Here is an 18,663-nt window from a genome sequence, read left to right as displayed (position 1 = left end):
TCCTTTGGTTATATTTACTAAAAGACAAGGTACACTGACAAAGACCACAGTACAAAACCATTTGGTTTAATTACTTTTAGGATTTCCTTTACTGTTTTTGATATTAATAATAAAAGATGAAGACCCTCACCCGCCAAGTAAACAGATACCCACAGGCAACAATTAATCTATTCAAAGGCACTCAGCTTGCTTTTTAAGTTTGGCAGACAGACACCAAGCTGCTATTTCTTTCACCATTTGCTGGCTAAATAGTCTCTTCAAAAATTCATTTGACACAGTAAATTATACTCAGTGACCAAGCACAAAATCTCATGAGCTTATATGGGAAATTTATTTTGTTAAATAAAATATTCATGATCTTACAAAACTGATTTTACCAGACGAGGCCTTTGGCCAATTTTGATTTTTTTTTCCCTTTAACACGCTGAGCCTTAAGCTTCTTTCTTTGCCTGGAATTCATCCATACTGGGTACTGTCCATGCTGGTCTAGGAGAGTTTTTTTGTTTCGTTTATTATCCAGCTCCATTTTGCAGTCATCTGAAAATTAAAGGTATTTTTTAGTGAATAAAATGTCTGAATCAGCTTCATAGAAGCTATTTCGTTACTAGATTCCCCCAAGTGATAAAAATATCCCTAGACACAACAGTATTTGTATATAGAGAACTGAAGGTTTTATAAAATGAAAGCACTTTCCAAACCAATGCAACTGCAACCTAGGAACTTCAACAGTTGATAGTAAATGTGCAGTATTTTTCCTGAAGACCATGTCTGGACAAAGCATCTTATTCCTTAGTCTGCAATCTGTTCCAATCCTGTGTCTAAGAACAATGTATATTCCATCACAGAAACATGCATGAAGCCATATGCTTACTGAAACATGCACAATTACACACTTTTTATGATGTAATGTTTAAGATCTGCTCTAAAAATATATTCTGAGTGGAAGATGAAGCCGAATAAAAGGAATAGTAAAGAGAAAAGGTGAAATACAGTGACAGTAGGAAGTATCAGCCAGTGATGCCACGCTTGCCTCTACGAGTGAGGTCTAACACATTTACAGGCAGAAAGAGAGGATTAATCTCTAGGATGAGGATGACTGCCACCGTCACTCCCAAGAATGGCATCCCCAGCTGCCTAACACCCCATGAACATCATGTCTTGGTGAGATAACAAGGTGCAGGAGGAACACCTTGCAAAGTACTGACTGGAACTGTGCTCTGGAATTTCATTCCAACCTTGTTCCCAAATTATATGTGTACAACTCAAGCCTTTACCACAAGTTTTATGGAGAGGAATAAAGACTTCTATGTTGTGCTTGTCTGATGTTGGGAGACAAAGCTCACGAGGAAAAGGCCAACTTGCTGCTTCAATAGTTGAGGCTGATAGTCTACAGGAATCTGCACCAGAGATGTGCTTATGGAGCCCAAAATTGAGGGGCTTGCAAATACTTGCAATCAACAGAGAATCAGCACAGGGGCCTGGTGGCAGAGCCAAAAAGCCTATTCAGCACAGCAGACCTTAGATTATTTTTTTCTTAAAAGGAAAAATTGAAAAAAAAACCATGCCCAGTGCACTGTAAACAGTGCCCTAAAGTAACACAGTAAGATGTCTGTAATATATACCTATACCTTCTTTGGCTGGAAAATTATTTATCTGTCTACAGGAAGTACATTATTATGGGTGAAGTTTTTATCTACTTCAGTTCTTGTAACACTTGGTGATGTGAACTCCTTTGTGTCCACAGTTAGTCCTGAAAAGTCCTCTTAAAGAAGACACCATTATTTTCACAATACTTGTAGCTGTTCTGTGAAATACGTATTTTCTTAGGTATTTCTGAGGCTTTTACACTTTTACACTTGGTTTGTGGGATAAATCAGAATCATGGATAAAATTACAAGCAATACTTGAAACTACCCTTAATTGGACAATTATTTTTATATAGCATTCTGTCTCCATTTACAGTATCATAATATCTTAAGTGGCACAAATTGGAGAATCAAAATAAGACTATGATTTAGTTTGGGTGTCAGTTTTGGAAAGAGAAGGTGTCTTTCTGACTCATATCCATTATGCAGCTATTTAAAACCTCTGTTTCCACTTTCTGGGTTACTTCCTTTACAGTTTACATTAGATTCCAGACACAAGGAAGATGGCATTATCTGTAGACACCTGACACCCACTCCTGCACCACGGGCAATGCAACACTAATTGGTGTTCAGAAACCGGGCCATACTACTCCCACTCCAACTCCTGTGTGTTTAGGAGCCTCCTCAAATTAGGAGAGTTTGGCAGCAAACATAATGCTGTGACTGGAACAACTGCTAAGTGGTGAATCCGCATTCACCTGACGCTGTCAGAGATGTCTCTCCCTACGATACATCACACACTTTACGTACTAAAACTAAACGTTAATAACCTCGTTCCACAAGTGACCGGATGCAATATGGATGCCAGTGTTGCGAAATGACGAGATTTAGGGTTTAAGCTTTAGAAAGACAAACCTTCCGACTCACTGTTCTCAGCCTGTAACAACCACACGCCCGATCCCGGCGGTGAAAGTCACAGGATCAGCAACAACACTGCAGGGCCGCCCGCACCTGGGCGACGGCAGCAGGAAACGCCAGCCAGAGCCCGACTCACCTCTCTGCTCCAGGACTTTCTCGGGGGGCAGCACGGTCGCCACCTCCTTGACCTCCTCCATGATGACATCCGCTTTGGTTCCCAGGATCTTCTTCAGCCTCTCCAGCTCTTTGGGCGCGTTCTTCTTCCTCTTCTCCGCCCGCATCTTCCTCCTCCATTTGCTCCTCAGGCTCTTCGCCATGCCCTGCGGGGGGGGGAAGCGGGAGCGATTGAGGGCGGGCAGCGCACACGGCGGGCCCAGGACTCGCACGGCGGGCCCGGGGACGCGCACACGGCGCCCATCCCCCCCCCAGCCCCGCTCACCGCTCGCGCACGAGACCGCCACACACACCGCGGAAGGCCGCGCTGCCCGGCCGCGCGTGCGCAAACTGAGGGGCCCGGCCTCGCGCGGAGGTAGATGGGCCCTACCGTAACTCTCCGAGCGAGTGCGCGGCCTGAAAGGATAAACAAGAGTTCCATCACATCGTAAAAAAGCAAGGTTTTGTTCTTAGCTCCTGCACCGCTGTTCTGAATGAAATCCTAAGGCACGGGAGAGATTATCCCACTCGCGGTCGTACTTCGACAAAAAAAAAAAAGCGCACCCGGTCCCAGCGGGGGTAGGCAGGCCGGAACATTGCCCAGGTACTGCATTCCTTGTCGCTCACCTCTCACTGACAGGACTGGCGAGCAGTAACAATCCCTCACTGAAGGCGAAGGAAGCCTTTCAAAATCGTTTTTACGCTCTCTGCCCTTCCAGCATCTCCAGAGCGTGGGAAGCAGCCGCAGTGACAGCATCTCAACCCTGCCAGCACCGATCCGGCTGCAGCGCTCACTCTCAGCGTCCTCAAGTTCTCCAGTCCCAGTTGCAAGAACAGACTAAACGCTTCCCGATTTTTATTGACACAGTGAGTTTTATTACACACAAGTTGATAAAATGCCATAATCAATCTCCAAATTATTTTTCAGAGTACTGAAAGATAGGCAATAAATAATACTAAAATTAAGAACATTCCATTTAATTGTTTTAACACCCTCACAGCTTCCATAGTGACAGCCCTTAACAAGGACAGAGTATCTATCTCTGCCAGAGACAGCATATCATTTTACCAAACAAAAACTAAAAAAAAAAAAATTATCTTAGTAAACTATTGCACAATGGTAAACTCATGCTACCCTTATGTGGGACATAAATGAATGATCAAACCCAAAGAAAACATTTTCAGCAGCTACAGAAGAGCAGGGAAGCTTACTATGGAGCAATCAGGAGTTGGCAAAATTTTAATCATTACTTTTGTCAATTGAAAATTAAGTGATTAAAAAAGTGACTGTAATGATGACAGCATGTTAACTACATAAAATACATGATCTGGAGAAGAACTGTAGCTATGTAAAAAAGCCATTTTCCCCCCTAAGGAGAGATCAATATTCATGGAATGCAAACATAATAAAGATTCAGTCTTCAGAAGGCAGAACTACTGAGATTGCTGATCATCCAAATGCTTAACTTTAATTGTGCCGTAGTCAAACCCCACACTGCTTTCGACTATTTTTTATTAAATGCCTCCAGAAAACGCAGCAGGTGGAAGAATAGATTTATGATGTCCAAGTAGAGATTGATTGCAGCCAGTATGTACTCTTCAGGGGACAATTTGTGCATCAGCAAATGAGTGTCATAAATAATAAATCCACAGAACAGAAGAGCTCCAGCAGCAGCAAACAACAACTCTATTGTCTCACTATAGAAAAACAGCTGGAGGCAGATAAAATATGAAAAAGATACTTGTGAATTTAATTTTTTTTAATATTAAAATCCCTGAATAATGATATGCCACATTTAATACACAGTCTTTCCAGTGTTATGTACACAAAACCATGGTATTATGGCCATATTTCAATGCTCTTATTCCATACACTCTCTAGTTACACAATCTCTGACTGTGTAAAAGTGCCTCCACTTCACAGGGAGGAAGCTCTGGCCTCCAGAACACTAACAGCAGAAAAACTAGAAAATCAAAATACATCTCAAAATAAATCTCAAATCTCCTTCACATTCCCTTCATCAAGTAGTGGATGTCAACTGACAAATCTTGTCAATCAACCCAAATACCCCTTTTATGTTGGCAAGAACAACACCCAACAAAAATCTAAACTGAACGTGTGTGGTTAGAAGATCACCATCCTTATCCAAAACAGTAATGGATCTGGGTAGGAATTTTCTTTCATTAAGCTACGTTGGGCTGACCCAAACCTTCTTCTCTGAGCAACCTGACCTTAGTGGAAGGTATCCCTGCTCACAGCAGCGGGGTTGGAACTAGATGATCTTTAAGGTCCCTCCCAACCCACACCATTTTGTGATTCTGTGAATATCTTTTAACTGCAAGCACAAAGTATCTTACCCTCAAGAAACCCGAGAAGATTAGAATCCACAAAAAAGCGAAGAGGCTGAAAGAGAATAAATTATACTGTGACCAACAATATACTTTCTTTTAGACTTAAAATATCCTCCATTTTTCTAAAACCTCTTCACAATATATGTGGCAAGTAAATGTCTGGAATTCTTAGATGCCAACTGTTCACTGGTGTCAGCAGTAAAATTTTATAAAGCTGTTAAAAGTTAGGTTCCAACTTTCATTTTCTTAAAGTTCTGAAACATCTGCCTTCTCTCTCAGTGAAAAATCCAGGTAAACTAAACAGTTTTCTAATTGTTTTAAGATTCTTTATCACTGAAAAGATTTTACCAAGGATCAGAACCAGGTAAAATTAATAATTTAAAATAAATAACCCTCACTATTCCCTTGAAGCAGGTTCTGTTGACCTGTATTTCTTATTATACCTGCAAAGGTTGTTTTAAGAAAGAAAAACAAGCCAACCTTAACAACAAGAAAAAATTTTAAAAAATCATCAATATGACAACATACCCTGCTCCAAATTTGCTGAAGTCTCTCTTTGACTGTAAGGTATATGCAGTCAATCCAAGAAATACAGCAGCAGTAAGAATAAAGGCTTGCAAGACGATGGAGGCATCATAGAAACTCACTATAAACAGAGAAAGTGATCTGTCAATTAAAGAACACTACACTGTATTTGCTGAGTTATCTTTTGAGAACAGAAATTTAAATTTAAATGTGAACAAAACTGAGTAAATTATACCTGAACTTGTCTTTGCATTTCAAATTCATGATCATAGGACTCAGGGACCTTGTACTAGCTAATTTTGACAGTTACTTTATAGCTGTAGCTTCTTAAATGGAAATAACAGGTCTTCCCTAGTCAGAATTATGAAAACACCAACAAAACAAAACGATTTTAAGCACAGATAACAGAGATCTTAAGGAAAAAAACTGTATGAATTTTTCACGATACTGAAACAAGGGGAAAAATAAAACAATCCCCTATAAAGGCTTGAAGTTGTGATTAGGGGACAGGAGGGGAAAGATAGCAGAAACAAGTGCAACCTTTTTCTTTCCTCCTTCCTCCTTAATCTTTCCTTTTCCCAAACCAGGAGATCATAAGCCACAATGAAGAGGTTTCATTTTATGCTGTAAGGTAGTTTGAGGTGATGCCTCATTTCAACCCTGACCATGAAGGTACAGAATTCTCCAAACTCAAATGCCCTTTGAGGAAATTGAGGGGGCTGACAGGACTTTTTCAACTTAAAGATCAGCTCTGCTGAGAGCTGAGCATTATGAAAGAACATTTTTAGCTATGCTGAAAGAATGGAATTCCCCAACTCACTTCTCACTTCAAATTTATACAGTTTCATTTCTGCATCAGAATTCAGTTTTCTCCCTTGATTCCCTAGCTTTTCTAAACTCCTATCACCGTCATTAAAATTTTCTAACATGGTTCATAATTATTTTAGTCACATCTACAAAACCCTAATGGCAATTAGTACAACATAATGGATTCCTTTTCCAAATTCTTTATGGAATCAATAATAGGATGGCTACTATTTACCTGTAATGGCAACTGTCAGTGCTTCCAGTAGCGTCTATAAAAAGCAAACACAAAAAAATAGAAGGATCAGAAAAAAATCAAACCATTAAACATTAGGTCTCCTGTTAAATCTTTGTGTATGAAAACATGCTAAATTTTTAACAAGAAAATGGCAGTCAGACTGTCTCACTGGGCTGGAAGTTGTGTTACATAAAAAGAGTACAATACAAAGTGAAAATGAGTGAGACACTGTCCCTACAGAAAAATGTCACATTTTCTACTGTAAGTGCACAGCATTTATATGACACTTCTTACAAACTATTCAAGGAGCTATAAAATGAATACATTTTCAGTATTTTGCTGGACAGCTGTCTAACACAGTGTTAGTGTCTGCATCAGTTTCCTTTCCACACTTACCCTTTAAACACTCTGTTTACTTACACAGCAAAGCTGTCTTTCTGTTTTATCACAAATACAATTTAGGCAACTCTTAACACATCAAATTTTAATTAAGCTACTGTAACTTCTTTTCAGAAGACTCATTTGCTACATAATCCAAAATACCCAAGAGCAACTGTTAGCCTGGATCTACATATTCACAACATCAGCCGGAAGACTGAAATTTGAGGACAGCTCTGACTGATCTGTCTGTGCTGGAAACATGCTTGGAATTTAGCATCAAAAAGACAACAATTGGAGGAATAAACAATACAGCTGGTTTGGGTCTCTGCTGGAGGCTGTCCATTGAACAATTTAGGTAACAGGAATGCCTCCTCCTTTCTTACTGAGCAGTTCTATAGAAAAAATCCCTGTCATCAACAGAACAATGAGAGCAGATAGATTTACACACACACACAAAAACCCTTGCTCAAACTGGCTCCAAGTTCTAACACTCTTTCTAGAAAGAAACTGAAAGCAACCTGAAGTGCCTGCTATCTAGGAACAAGCTGTGGACAGAATCTTCAAAAAGTAACTCAGACCTTCATAAATATATAGGATGTCTTTCAAGGAATTAAAGAAAAACAAGTGACATACCTCTAGTTTCAAGGAATTAATTACTATGCAAGATATTCCAGGGACTATTAAATGGAATTAATTCACCAATTAATAATTTAATTGATTTAAACACTTACAAATCCAAACAGCAGGTATAAATTAACAGGGTGCTGGTGTCTGTAGAGGGTCAGTGCCATGATTACAGCCAGAGATCCAAGTCCAGATATCAAAAGCAAGGCAGGCCTGTAAAATTCCATTAAAAAAAAAAAAAAATACAATCAAATATCTCTAAGAGTATGGAACAGTTTATATAAAACCAATTTTTTAAGTGATCATCTAGGAAAAGATATCCAAAGTAAATGTAAGGCAGGTTTACAGTAAAACTGTTCTAAAACATACTACTACAGATAATCAGTTAAAAATAGTACAGTCACAAGTAAAGGCTTTGTTTTCATAATAAAGCTAAAGATTCCCCAGGAATCCATTACCTGGAAATGAACACATACAAAGAAGAAAATCCATCCATACAAAGTAAGAGTATTAAAGTACATGTACTGTTTTGCCAGTTCTGAACTCCATATTCAGAGAACTATTTTTCATAAGCACCCAAATGCAACAAACATGGGCACTAACTGCACTGTGGAAAATCAGTACTGACCAGTATGTATTGCTAAATCATTCAAGTAGCCCTCCAAGGAAAAAGAGGACCAACATCAAACACAAAATCACGACAGTTCTAAGCCAGCAGGACAATTTTAAATTATCAGATTTAAGCAGAAAACAGTAGTTTTACAATCATTGTTGTATACTCTACAGATAATACAGAAACTGAAACTTTCATGCAGTGTTTAATCCTCCTTTTTTATTTGGGCTTTAAAGTGAAAGTTCAAAAGTGCACTTGGAGGAAAACAGAAACCCGACTCAGTGGTCTCCTTTCCCAGCTGTTCCTTTCCCTGGCCTTTTCACCACACTTTGCATTTTGAGGTTTATTTTATCATGAAAATCTGAGAGGCAAAAAGAAGTACTCCCACAGGAATTCATGCAGAATAATTATTTTGGGGGAGTGGGGAGGGGATAAGAGGAAAAAGAAGACAGGAGAGAGAGGAAGAGGAGTAAGACATGATTCTGGTTTTTGGAACAGTCACCTATAAATAACAGCATTCCAAAGATATTCTAAAAGTATTTAGACTGTAATACAAGAAATGTCAGTAACTGAGATGTTCTGCAACTCATGTCAAAGTATGCATAGCACAAATATTGAAATAAGCACTATTAATAAAGCATTGATTAAAGTAAACAACAACACAACAAAAAACAATATGATAGTTTTCACAGTAAACCGAGGAGAACATTGTCAGAGAAGAAAAGTTACTCCCTAATCAAATTAAGAAGTATCTATTACAGCAACAAAACAACAAAAGGTTATAAAATTGATTAGGAAGACTGAAGTGTAGCAACAAGTTACATAATTTATACCTAACACATGCTAAACAGCTGTATTTCACCTTGGAATTTACCTCTCATGAACAAATGCCTGCACTCCAGTAGAGTATAGGAAAATTGCAGATGTGACTGTGGTCAACAGAACTTGAACAGAAAGAATGCTGTAGACCTTTCGCAGAAATGCTGGAATAAGGAAAATAAAAATGAAACTACTTTTGACTTACACTTTCAAACTTCAACAGCAAATCAGATACAAGTTTTCATTTTCATAAAGAACCATTATAAAGTCATAGTGAAAAAGCACAGAAAAAAGCTGTAAAAAGCCATTTTACTTTAAAAAAATTAACACAATATTACAGCAAAATTTATTCCTGGACATCATTATTTAACCATTAACAATGATGACAAAAGAAATATAGAAAACACTTGCAAGGAATTTAAATTTGATTAGTTTAAGACCTACACCCATTCTCACTATACTAACAGCATACCTTCTCTATCATGTTACTGTTGCCTAATGGACCTAACTGAAAGGATTAACACAGAAGGCAGAAACAGCCATAAAAGTTTAAAAAGGTTAAGTTTTTACATGAATGTCCATTTGATTTCCCTTCCATCATATTAAATATCATTTATCATCATTTACAACTTGCATTGTACTGAACAGCTGGGCACAGGCTGGAAAAAATCCTAGAATTAAGAGGCTTCTTAATTCTAGAATTACTGAAAGAAAAGTGTAGATCAGGACATACAGATATATCATACAGGTATTCTCTGTTCTGAATAGAAGGAGACCAAGTCCATTAGGCAAATGCTGTAGAAGGAAGAATGAGCTTACAGGGGAAAAAAATTCAGTCATTAATATCACAGTATTAAACAAGATTAAGAGCACATACTAGGAGAAACCGAATTACCTGCTTGCAGTAGGTAAAGTGAAATACACTTGCAAGCCATGAGGGACTGGGGCCTACTTTGTCATAATAAACTGACCAAACCTCCCAGCTTGCAAAGCCTTTCCCCTACATTACTAAACCCATCAGCAATTTTACTAGTGGCATTACCTGTTGCATACCTCCTATGGCACACCTGTTATTTTTCAAACAAAATAAAACAGTATTTTAATAGGAAGTGGTCTCCTGATTATCAGAAATAAATAATAAAAGACTTCACAGCTCATAGCCGATTTTATTCCAAAATGTGTCCAGTAATACTATTTCAGCAAGGATTACTGATTCGACATATTCTACCAGAGTACTCAGTATGTTTCAGACCTGCACACGAACAGCAAAGCAGGATTTCACGGGCATTAGTATGCCAAATGCTTCGGTGGAAGAGACAAAAGTTCTACCACCTCACAGAAGAAATTCAAATCCTTCAGTCTCATGGTTAAACTTCTATAATTGCAGTCACTTATTCTAATAGTATTTATGAATCACAGAATGAATACGGCTGGAAAAGACCTCTGAGATCACCGAGTCCAACCTGTGACCGAACATCGCCGTGTCAGACCATGGCACCCACTGCCACGTCCAGGCTTTCCTCAAACACCTCCGACGAGATGCCTCTCTGCAGGGACTCTGCAGCTCGTGGACCACGTTTGGACTTCAGAACTCGTCACTCGGGACAAAATCAAGTCTGAATCTACACAGGGTACCGAGTGCACGGGGTAACCCCTCTGAGAAGACCTAGCCCCTTCACGGTTAAACGACAGAGCCTTTCCCCGGCCGCAGTCCCTCACCCTTGATGCCTAACCTGGACTATACAGCGCTCGGGCTCCGCACTCAGCACCTTTAGCCAGGTTAAAACACTGCGCGGAACCCCACTGCAGCTCAAGGCCAGAGGTGACCGGAGTATCACAGAGGCGCCTGTTGGGAGAGCAGGGCCCCACTGGGGGCAACGGGGACCTCTCCGCAAGCGCTTGGGGAGCTGAGGCGGAGCTATGCGGCTCTCCCGCTCATCCGCAGCCCTTACCCATGCGGATGTGGACGCTGGCCGAGGCCACGTTGCTGCCATAGTTGAAGTCATCCTCGATGGAGCCCCTCGGGTAGCGCTGCTCGGCCGCCATGGCCGCGGCTTGTCTCCGCTTCCGGGGGGCGCGGCCGCGCTGCGCCGAGCAGGGAGCCCCGCCGAGCAGCCGAGCGCGTCGATCGCGGGCGCCGCCGCCGCGCTGTGCAGGGCCGAGCGGGGCGCCCCGCCGAGCGGCCGAGTTCTTCGGTCGCGGGGCTGCCTTTATGCCGAGCTGTGCGTTCTCCCCGTGTGTAGTTCAGGTCTGAAGGGCCTGGAGAGGAAGCTGCAGCGGCCGCAAAAACCCAGCCTTGGGCTGCTTTTCGCCTGGATTGCCTCTGCCTGCTCTGCCAACAGGCTGTGCACGGCTGCAGACACTACCTGCGTTCAGCGTGCCTGGGCTGATGCTCATCCCTGTATCCCACAGGGATGAGCTTCACTCCCCAAAACCTTTAATGCAAAGCAGGATTTTACTCGACGTTCTCCTAGTTTCGTGTCCCGTCCTTCAAAGTCAGTGTAACTGAACAGAAAGCAAAGATACCCAGCGTTTCTCAGGCGGCACAAAGCACTTGGGACAGTCAGACCTGATGGAAGCTCACGCTGAGCAATCACAAGAGCTACGATTTGGGGATGTGGATGGGGGGAGCGCGGTAGGTTGTTTCTTAAACTGGTGAATATTATCTAAAGTGTGCCAAGACACTGAAGCCACAGACACTTTAGAAATAGATGTAACAGATTTGAGTAGAAGTGCTTTTGAACACTGAAAAATAGTGGCCTGAACTGTATTCAGCTTCTCAAGGGAGAAGTAAATCAACTGTATGATTTCGTGATGAAATAATCTTGAGCAGCTTTTCTACTGGGCTGACTTAAGATACTACACTTCACTTGCAGGGACAAGAATTATGAGTATGACTTTATATTCTGGGAAGTGTTTATGATTTTCTTAGCATCATTTTGCATTTTTTAGTTGCTGCAGAGTAGGATCTTTTGGTTTAAATCCTGAATTTGGAGCTTTATTCATTGTTCGTGCTGCTGAATAGTAACTGTTTTGAAATAGTTATGCTGTCTGCTTTCTCGCATCTGCTTCAGCAGAAGGACAACACTGATGTTCTCCCAGAAGCAGCATTTTGAGTTCTGGTGTTGCCTTCTCCAAATACAAGCAGTGCTGTTTTCTTTAAAATACCTCTTAGGGGCATTCTGTGTGAGAAACAAAATTTCAGAGCATTGCCACAGAGTTGACTCCTGCAAATAGTTTGAGGCTTGAGACAATTGAAGGACAGATATAATAATAGCCTTCAAATATTCTTTATAAGGTTGTTGCAGTCCTCCAACTGTAGAGAAAGTGTCACATTAAGAGGTAGCATGGCTTAAACTGCAGTAGGAAATATTCAGGGTGAAAACTTGAGTACTTTTAATTTTAAGAGTAATCAGGGTAAAGCTGTGGAATAGCCTGAGGTTTAGGCACAGGCTGGGAGATAGGAGATGGCAGGAAATAGGCACATGAGCCTTTGCGCTCTCACACACCCACATCCTGTGTGGAAGATGTTGGTCTGATGGCAGCCACCAGGATTCATTAATGAGCTTATTTGGCAGGGCAAGAGACAAAGCCGCAAAATCACCCAGTGACGCCACTGAGAAACACAATCTGCCAAAGTTGCTGCAGATGGGAATGGAAAACTATTTACATCCGCAACACTGATATAGGCTGCTATTTTCATGGCAAAAGAGAGCATCATTCTTGTCTTAAGGCCTTTCTTGTTACTTGCAGGCACATACAGAATGCAGTTCTTTGGAGTGACTGTATTGAATGAACATTTAATGACACTGAGTCTGCCTGAGTGCTTTCAATGTCTTTGCAATTTTCCATTCCTCGCTTGGGAAAGTATACCTTGTAAAATGTTAAATATGCCTTATAAAAAGGGAAGTGTGTTTTACGTTGCCTTTCTTTTCTGTATTTGATGTTTTCATAAACATACCTCCATCACACTATTTTTATTTGAAACCACAGCAGTCCCACAGTGACTTGCTTAGGGCTGGCTAGACGCTCCCACTCCATGTGCGTGCGTGCAGGGGTGAAAGAGCTTTCTGTTCTCCCAGGTTTTGGTCTGGGCTCCGGTATGGGGAAAGGAAGCTTGCTGTCACTGGAGGCCTGGGTAAGGACCATGAACTCCTCTGTGCCTTTTGTCTGCGTTACACATAATCCGTGGCTTTGCTGGAAAAAGCCCATCTGTTGCTCAGAGGTACTTGGGAAAGGTACTTGGAGCATTGCCAGGATTCTACTTCTTTCCAAAGGTTTGTTTTTAAATCATTGTGCCAGAGGCCCTTCGTTTGCTTTGAGCAGTGTTCCCAGAGTGACCCCTCTCAGCATGGCTTTGATACACATCTGGGTATCTTCACATCATCACGGCTGTTGCTGAGGCAGGACTAAATGGTCTCCTCTTCCCAGACTGCCAAGTCCATGACCTCTGCATGGCTCCATACAAATGCATAAGGCACTACTGCTGTGGTAGTGCTGGAGTGTGGTTCCAGGAGTACAGAGTCACACATGGGGCCCTGTGGCTGCCTGCCAGCCTTTCCACAGGGAGGTAACATCCAGGCAATTTGTGCTCAGGATGGCACAGCACGCGTGGGTACAGAGCAATGTGGGTAAACAGGAGAGAAGTTTGGTTATGTAGGTGCATCCACATGGCCATTAACCATTCATTTATCCCCAGGTGAGCTTTGGTCTCTCAGTTTCAAAATAGCTGGCTAAGTTAAAGAGATCATTTAATTGTGTGATTCTGAGGAATCTTAACTTGAAGAAATGTGAGTTTTAGCAGCTTTCCAGCATCTAAGGGGGGCCTACAAGACAGCCAGAGATGTACTTATTTACAAGGCCATGTATTGATAGAGGTGATGCTTTGAAATGAAAGGGAGCAATTTTAGCTTAGATATTACAAAGAAATTCTTTTCTGTGAGGACAGTAAGGCACTGGGACAGGTTTCCCAGAGAAGTTGTGGATACCCCATCCCTGGAAGTGTTCACTGCCAGGTTGGATGGGTCTCTGAGCAACCTGACCTTAGTGGAAGGTGTTGCTGCCCATGGCAGGGGGATTTGAAGTAGGTGATCTTTGAGGTCCTTTCCAACCTAAACCATGATTTCATGAGTTACTGTGAAATTATCTTCACACTTGAAATACAAATGGGAACTGGGGACAATCATGTAATTGTAAAGTTATTCCAAATTATATTTCAACGTGTACAGTATGTAGGTGCAAAACCATCATGATGTTCTTACAGAGCAGGAAAATAACAAGGAAACTCAGAGGGAGATGTGCCATCTGTTGCTGTAAAATCCCTAATGGTGAATTTTCAAATCTACTGATTAAGGGAAGAGAGTTTATCTTCTTTACAGTTTCATGAGAAATACTCTACCCTTTAGCAAGCTGATGACAAAGCCAAGCTATTCCAGGATGAATAAGTTTCTTTCAATGTTTCTTTGGTTTCCTACAGCCAACATATTTGCCTGATGATGTTATATTCTTTTTCCTATTAAATCCCACCTGCATTATATATTTTTTTTTCATTACACCTATTGTAATCATCCTATTGTAACTTGATTAGCTCATTTTTAAATTTTTTTTTCAAACAATGTGCATTTTTGATAAGATATGACAGGTTAGTTTTGGATCTTATTCTCAGTGGAAGTCTAGATGCAATAAGACATGGGTTGTCTGCCTAGGACCAGAGCTATCTGGTGGCACTAGGCAGTAGTCCATTGATGTGGGAGGTACAAGCTTACCTTCCTGGGAGCATGATGTGAAAGCCTGGACCTTTATTTTAAGGACCGTGAGCAGCTCTTGGACAGACATGTCAGTTTGATTCATGTGATTGGGTGCGACATTTTGAATGGGCTCAGGGTGAGTACAATTCCTTTTGAAAACAGGACTTCAGGATAAATATGTCTCTGCAGTTAATAGAGTAGTACTAGTAGTTAATAATCCTAGTATTAAAAGTCTTCTTTCAAGATTTTTACCCATTTATACAAGTCTCATATGTTTCAAGGATACCATCTTATTTTGACAAGCTGAGGGATTTTATATTTTAAGGTCAGGATCAATTTGGAATCTGTCTTTGCTTATAATTACACCTTTGTTATTTCAGTAGCTGCTGAAGTTTAAAAAAAGAGCATTACCATTTTATTCTATTCCATGTGTAAGACTGAATCCTAGGAAAATATGGAATGCTACACTGACAGCCCAGATAAAGGCAATTTTTCATTTCTTTATGTAAAGAAATTTTTCTTTTTCATGGAAGTAATGTTACAAACTAAGCAAATTTAATAACTGCACTACCTTGTGAAACAGAAGGCAGATTCCTCTTGAATTTGTTTCCCTGAATGAAACATCAAAGCATACTCTGCTCTGAGTTTGCTATTATTTTGTTCAGTTTCAATTTAGCAGTAAGAGTTGCTTGAGTACTGAGAGTGCAATATGGACTCTTTTTATAAAACCCTTAACGACCCTTTCTGTACAAATTCCAATGTGCTTTAATTGTCTGTGTCTTCAGTTGTCCTCTTTGAACAGTCTACACCATCCATAATGGCTAGTCATTCTGTCATCTGAAACCTGAGTGTACTCATATGAATTAGTTTATTTCAACATTTGAACTGATTTTGTTATGATCACTTTTAATTCTGAATCTTTTATTTCCTGGCATTTTGAAAAGTTGAGGTCAGATATGCTTATTTCTAGTTCAATCCAATCCTGATAAGAACTCCCATATGTAACAAAGTTAATAGTATGGATGCTGCTAAGGGAGGAAAAGAACCCCAAATATATAAAATAAAAGTGGCTTTTCAGCTCATGGTGAGGTTTATTCTGCAGAGATTGAAGAGCAGGATTCAGCTCTAGATGAAAACAGCTGCACTTAAGTGTCTATAAATAGGTATCTACATGTGTACGAAGTGCTTAACCAACCATTACTGTCAGTGGAAATAAGAGTAGCATGCAGATGCCTAAACATGTCTGGTGCCATTTTATGGCTCATAGGATATCAATCTCAATTCCTTTTGCTCCTCTGTAAAGGCATTGAGCTTCTTTAAATGTTCTGTTATATCTGCAAAGCCAAGCAATACCTTGGGTACCTTGGAGCATCCTGAAAGGCACCAGATTCCAATGCTTAAGCAATGGCACCCTGCATATGTGGGACATATATTACAGCTGGGATGGGTACATCCTGCAAAGGCAGGAAAGAGGGAGGAGGAGCTGGCAGAAAACCCTGAAGGCATTGATTATTTCTGTGAAAGAAGAGATGTATACATGAAGGCCCACCCATAAACACAAGCCAGCAAACCTCCTTTGTTGTGGATGCAGTCTTGTCTCTGCTGGGAGAGCTTTAACAGCACAGAAGTACCCACGCAGATATGGCCCTCTTTATTTTGGGAGCATACTGGAACTAACAGAGCTGCGAGGAGAGGAGGATACACTTCACTGTCAGGCACTGCTTGCTCCCAGGTTTTGTCTAGAGTGGCTTCAAAAGGCACAAGGCATGGCTGAAATCACCTCATCTCCTCATGCTGCCATCACATGTGTTGACCCCAAAGTGCAGACGCTGCATACAGCTCCTGCAGTGTCCTGCACAGGGGCTGGGGCAAGAAATTTGGGGTATTTGGTGTCTCCTACCATCTTCAACAAAAATACCAAGGGCACCCTAAGTGGCCTTTTGGCCATAAGGTACTGAGCAGCCCTTAGTTTTCTCACACCTTTTTTCCACAGCTGAGTGGCTTTCAAGACACCTCCTAGAGCTTCACAGCATTGAAAAATAGGGGGGGAGTGGGGAAGGACAAAAGTGGTGTAAGATGTTTGTTGTGGTGCTGATGGAACAAGAGTGTTGTCAGCCTCATGCAGGCTCTCTGGGAAGTGGGTCAGCGGCAACTCCTTTGCTTATTCATAAGGTTAATTATTTAGTTGTCTGAAGTCAGCTTCTTCAGCATTAAGTCTCAGGATATGTAGGTCAGATGTTGTTGCTGCTCACTTTGCATAAGGCAGAAACAAAGCTCATGGCTCCAGACATAGCAAAGTACTTCCATGTCTCTTCAAGGTGCCTCTCTGGAACAGCAGTGGGAAAAGACTGCCACAGCTCCCTAAATACTACATTTGGTCTAGCAATGGAGAAAAGAGTTGAAGACAGAACTCTCAACTGTGTGTTTCCTAGTGTTAATATTTAAATACCATTTTTAAAACACCAGTGAATCTCATGTCATCTTGACATTCTCAGATACTAGCAGGAAGAACAGTGGTTTATAAGTCAGCCAGAGATTTGGATCATCACAACTGAATTCTTAGCGAGACGTTCCTTTTAAAGCTTGATTATTGCTTTGACAAGGAGTAGTATTAATTGATATGTGGTACCTGTACAGAGACTATGAACTGGGCAATTATCTTTGTTGCATCCAGGATTTTTTTCCACACTGTTTTCAGCAACACCTGTGTTGAAAATGTTTGGAAAAACCTAACCTGCGGTGAAAACAGCTCTTCTTTTTTTTTTTTTTTTTTAAGTGGAATTTGGGTTAGATGTTTCCAATGCTTTTAGAATTGAGATGTATGCATGCCAGAAACTAATGCTGTGACTTAAAAAGCAGAAGCATCACTTCTCCTGCAGCAATAAAGCAGCTCAGCAGCCCCCGTTCACTTAAAAAGAATGAATTGTGTTTCAATGTATGTTGAACTCCAGAGGTTTTGACTACATGGATTTTGACTACAAGGACTGCTATTAGTGACTTTACCTCTACAAAACACAGAATCATCATACAATAGTTTGGGTTGGAATGGACCTTTAAAGGCATCTAGTCCAACAGTTTGTGATAAGCAGGGGCAGCTTCAAATAGCCCAGGTTGCTCAAAGTCCCATCCATCCTGACCTTGAATGTTTCCAGGAATGGAGCATCCACCACCTCTCTGGGCAACCTGTGCCAGTGTTTCACTGCCCTCACTGTAATCTTTGGTGGTGGCTGGCAGCCCACTACCACCTGGGATCAGAAAACCCACACTGGTAATAACAGTGAGCTTTAGGATATGTGCTGGCTGAGTGGGCTGTAGCACATAGGGCCTGTCTTGTGAAAAGGTTCTCTGCTGGGACACCAGCTGTGCTTGAGCTCTTGCCCTCCAAAGAGTGATGTATCTGAATTACATAAACAAAGGCAAGGGGAAAATCCATGTTGAGACATAACCTTTTGCTTTTCAGGATAGCAGAGCCATATCAAATTGATAGGCCAAATCCACTGATTAGATTTAAAGGATGCTGTTTTAACAACAGTGTTTGCTTTTAAGCCTTTTTCAGAGATAGTTAATACTGAGCATGTAGGAAAGCAACCAGAATTACATAGTAGTGTTAGTTATGCTAAGAAACTGAGTGACCAGGTAAATTTCTACTGTAAATCACTCAACTTGGCCTACTGGCATGTGTGAGATCTTATTGACCATTCTGTAGCATGCATCATTTGGAGCACACCTACATTTGTTTGCATCCTAATCCAGTTATTCAATACTGCTTTTGTTTTTTAGAGAACCTTGCCTGAGAAAAATAGATTTTAAAATTATTTTCATAGATAGTTGACTCTGCATCTTAATGAGTCAGCCATTAAAGTGATTGATTCTTTAAATCTAATACTTGGTCTTAGACATCTA

The 18,663-nt window shown here is 40.9% G+C and overlaps 2 protein-coding genes across 3 annotated transcripts; both read right to left on the bottom strand.

Annotated features, from left to right (window-relative positions):
- Window positions 1–309: 309 nt before the first annotated feature.
- Window positions 310–3,074, bottom strand: LLPH (LLP homolog, long-term synaptic facilitation factor). Of its 2 annotated transcripts, XM_005519331.3 has the most exons (3): window positions 2,944–3,074; window positions 2,641–2,824; window positions 310–537 (listed from the first exon to the last, which is right to left on the bottom strand). In XM_005519331.3, exons 2-3 carry the CDS (start codon window positions 2,819–2,821, stop codon window positions 374–376), a joined length of 345 nt encoding a protein of 114 aa, XP_005519388.1. In that variant the 5' UTR covers window positions 2,822–2,824; window positions 2,944–3,074; the 3' UTR covers window positions 310–373. The 2 variants fall into 2 exon arrangements, with proteins under 2 accessions (XP_005519388.1, XP_087911402.1); XM_088055276.1 differs by lacking the exon at window positions 2,944–3,074 and having other exon boundaries at window positions 2,641–2,936.
- Window positions 3,075–3,510: 436 nt separating this feature from the next.
- On the bottom strand, window positions 3,511–11,087 carry TMBIM4 (transmembrane BAX inhibitor motif containing 4). The gene is made up of 7 exons (XM_005519332.3): window positions 10,966–11,087; window positions 9,069–9,177; window positions 7,689–7,794; window positions 6,577–6,610; window positions 5,538–5,655; window positions 5,016–5,061; window positions 3,511–4,369 (listed from the first exon to the last, which is right to left on the bottom strand). The coding sequence occupies exons 1-7, from the start codon at window positions 11,057–11,059 to the stop codon at window positions 4,163–4,165; spliced, it is 714 nt and encodes a 237-aa protein (XP_005519389.2). The 5' UTR covers window positions 11,060–11,087; the 3' UTR covers window positions 3,511–4,162.
- Between the last annotated feature and the right edge of the window lie 7,576 nt (window positions 11,088–18,663).

Source organism: Pseudopodoces humilis, chromosome 5, assembly GCF_049639895.1.
Source record: "Pseudopodoces humilis isolate 2021_Gansu_Grassland_sample_001 chromosome 5, ASM4963989v1, whole genome shotgun sequence".
Classification (NCBI taxonomy): domain Eukaryota; kingdom Metazoa; phylum Chordata; class Aves; order Passeriformes; family Paridae; genus Pseudopodoces; species Pseudopodoces humilis.
Note: the sequence above shows the minus strand (reverse complement) of the source record. Positions and strands in the feature narration are given on the sequence as shown.

What these genes read in the sequence shown, in the direction of transcription:
- LLPH (XM_005519331.3), bottom strand. Translation starts at nt 2,821, where the DNA reads ATGGCGAAGAGCCTGAGGAGCAAATGGAGGAGGAAGATGCGGGCGGAG. An exon ending in GAAAGTCCTGGAGCAGAGAG is followed by an intron (nt 538 to 2,640) that starts GTGAGTCGGGCT and finishes TTTAATTTTCAG; the next exon opens with ATGACTGCAAAATGGAGCTG.
- TMBIM4 (XM_005519332.3), bottom strand. Translation starts at nt 11,059, where the DNA reads ATGGCGGCCGAGCAGCGCTACCCGAGGGGCTCCATCGAGGATGACTTC. An exon ending in ACTGACAGTTGCCATTACAG is followed by an intron (nt 5,656 to 6,576) that starts GTAAATAGTAGC and finishes CTCTGTTTATAG; the next exon opens with TGAGTTTCTATGATGCCTCC. An exon ending in TCTTCTCGGGTTTCTTGAGG is followed by an intron (nt 4,370 to 5,015) that starts GTAAGATACTTT and finishes ATCTGCCTCCAG; the next exon opens with CTGTTTTTCTATAGTGAGAC.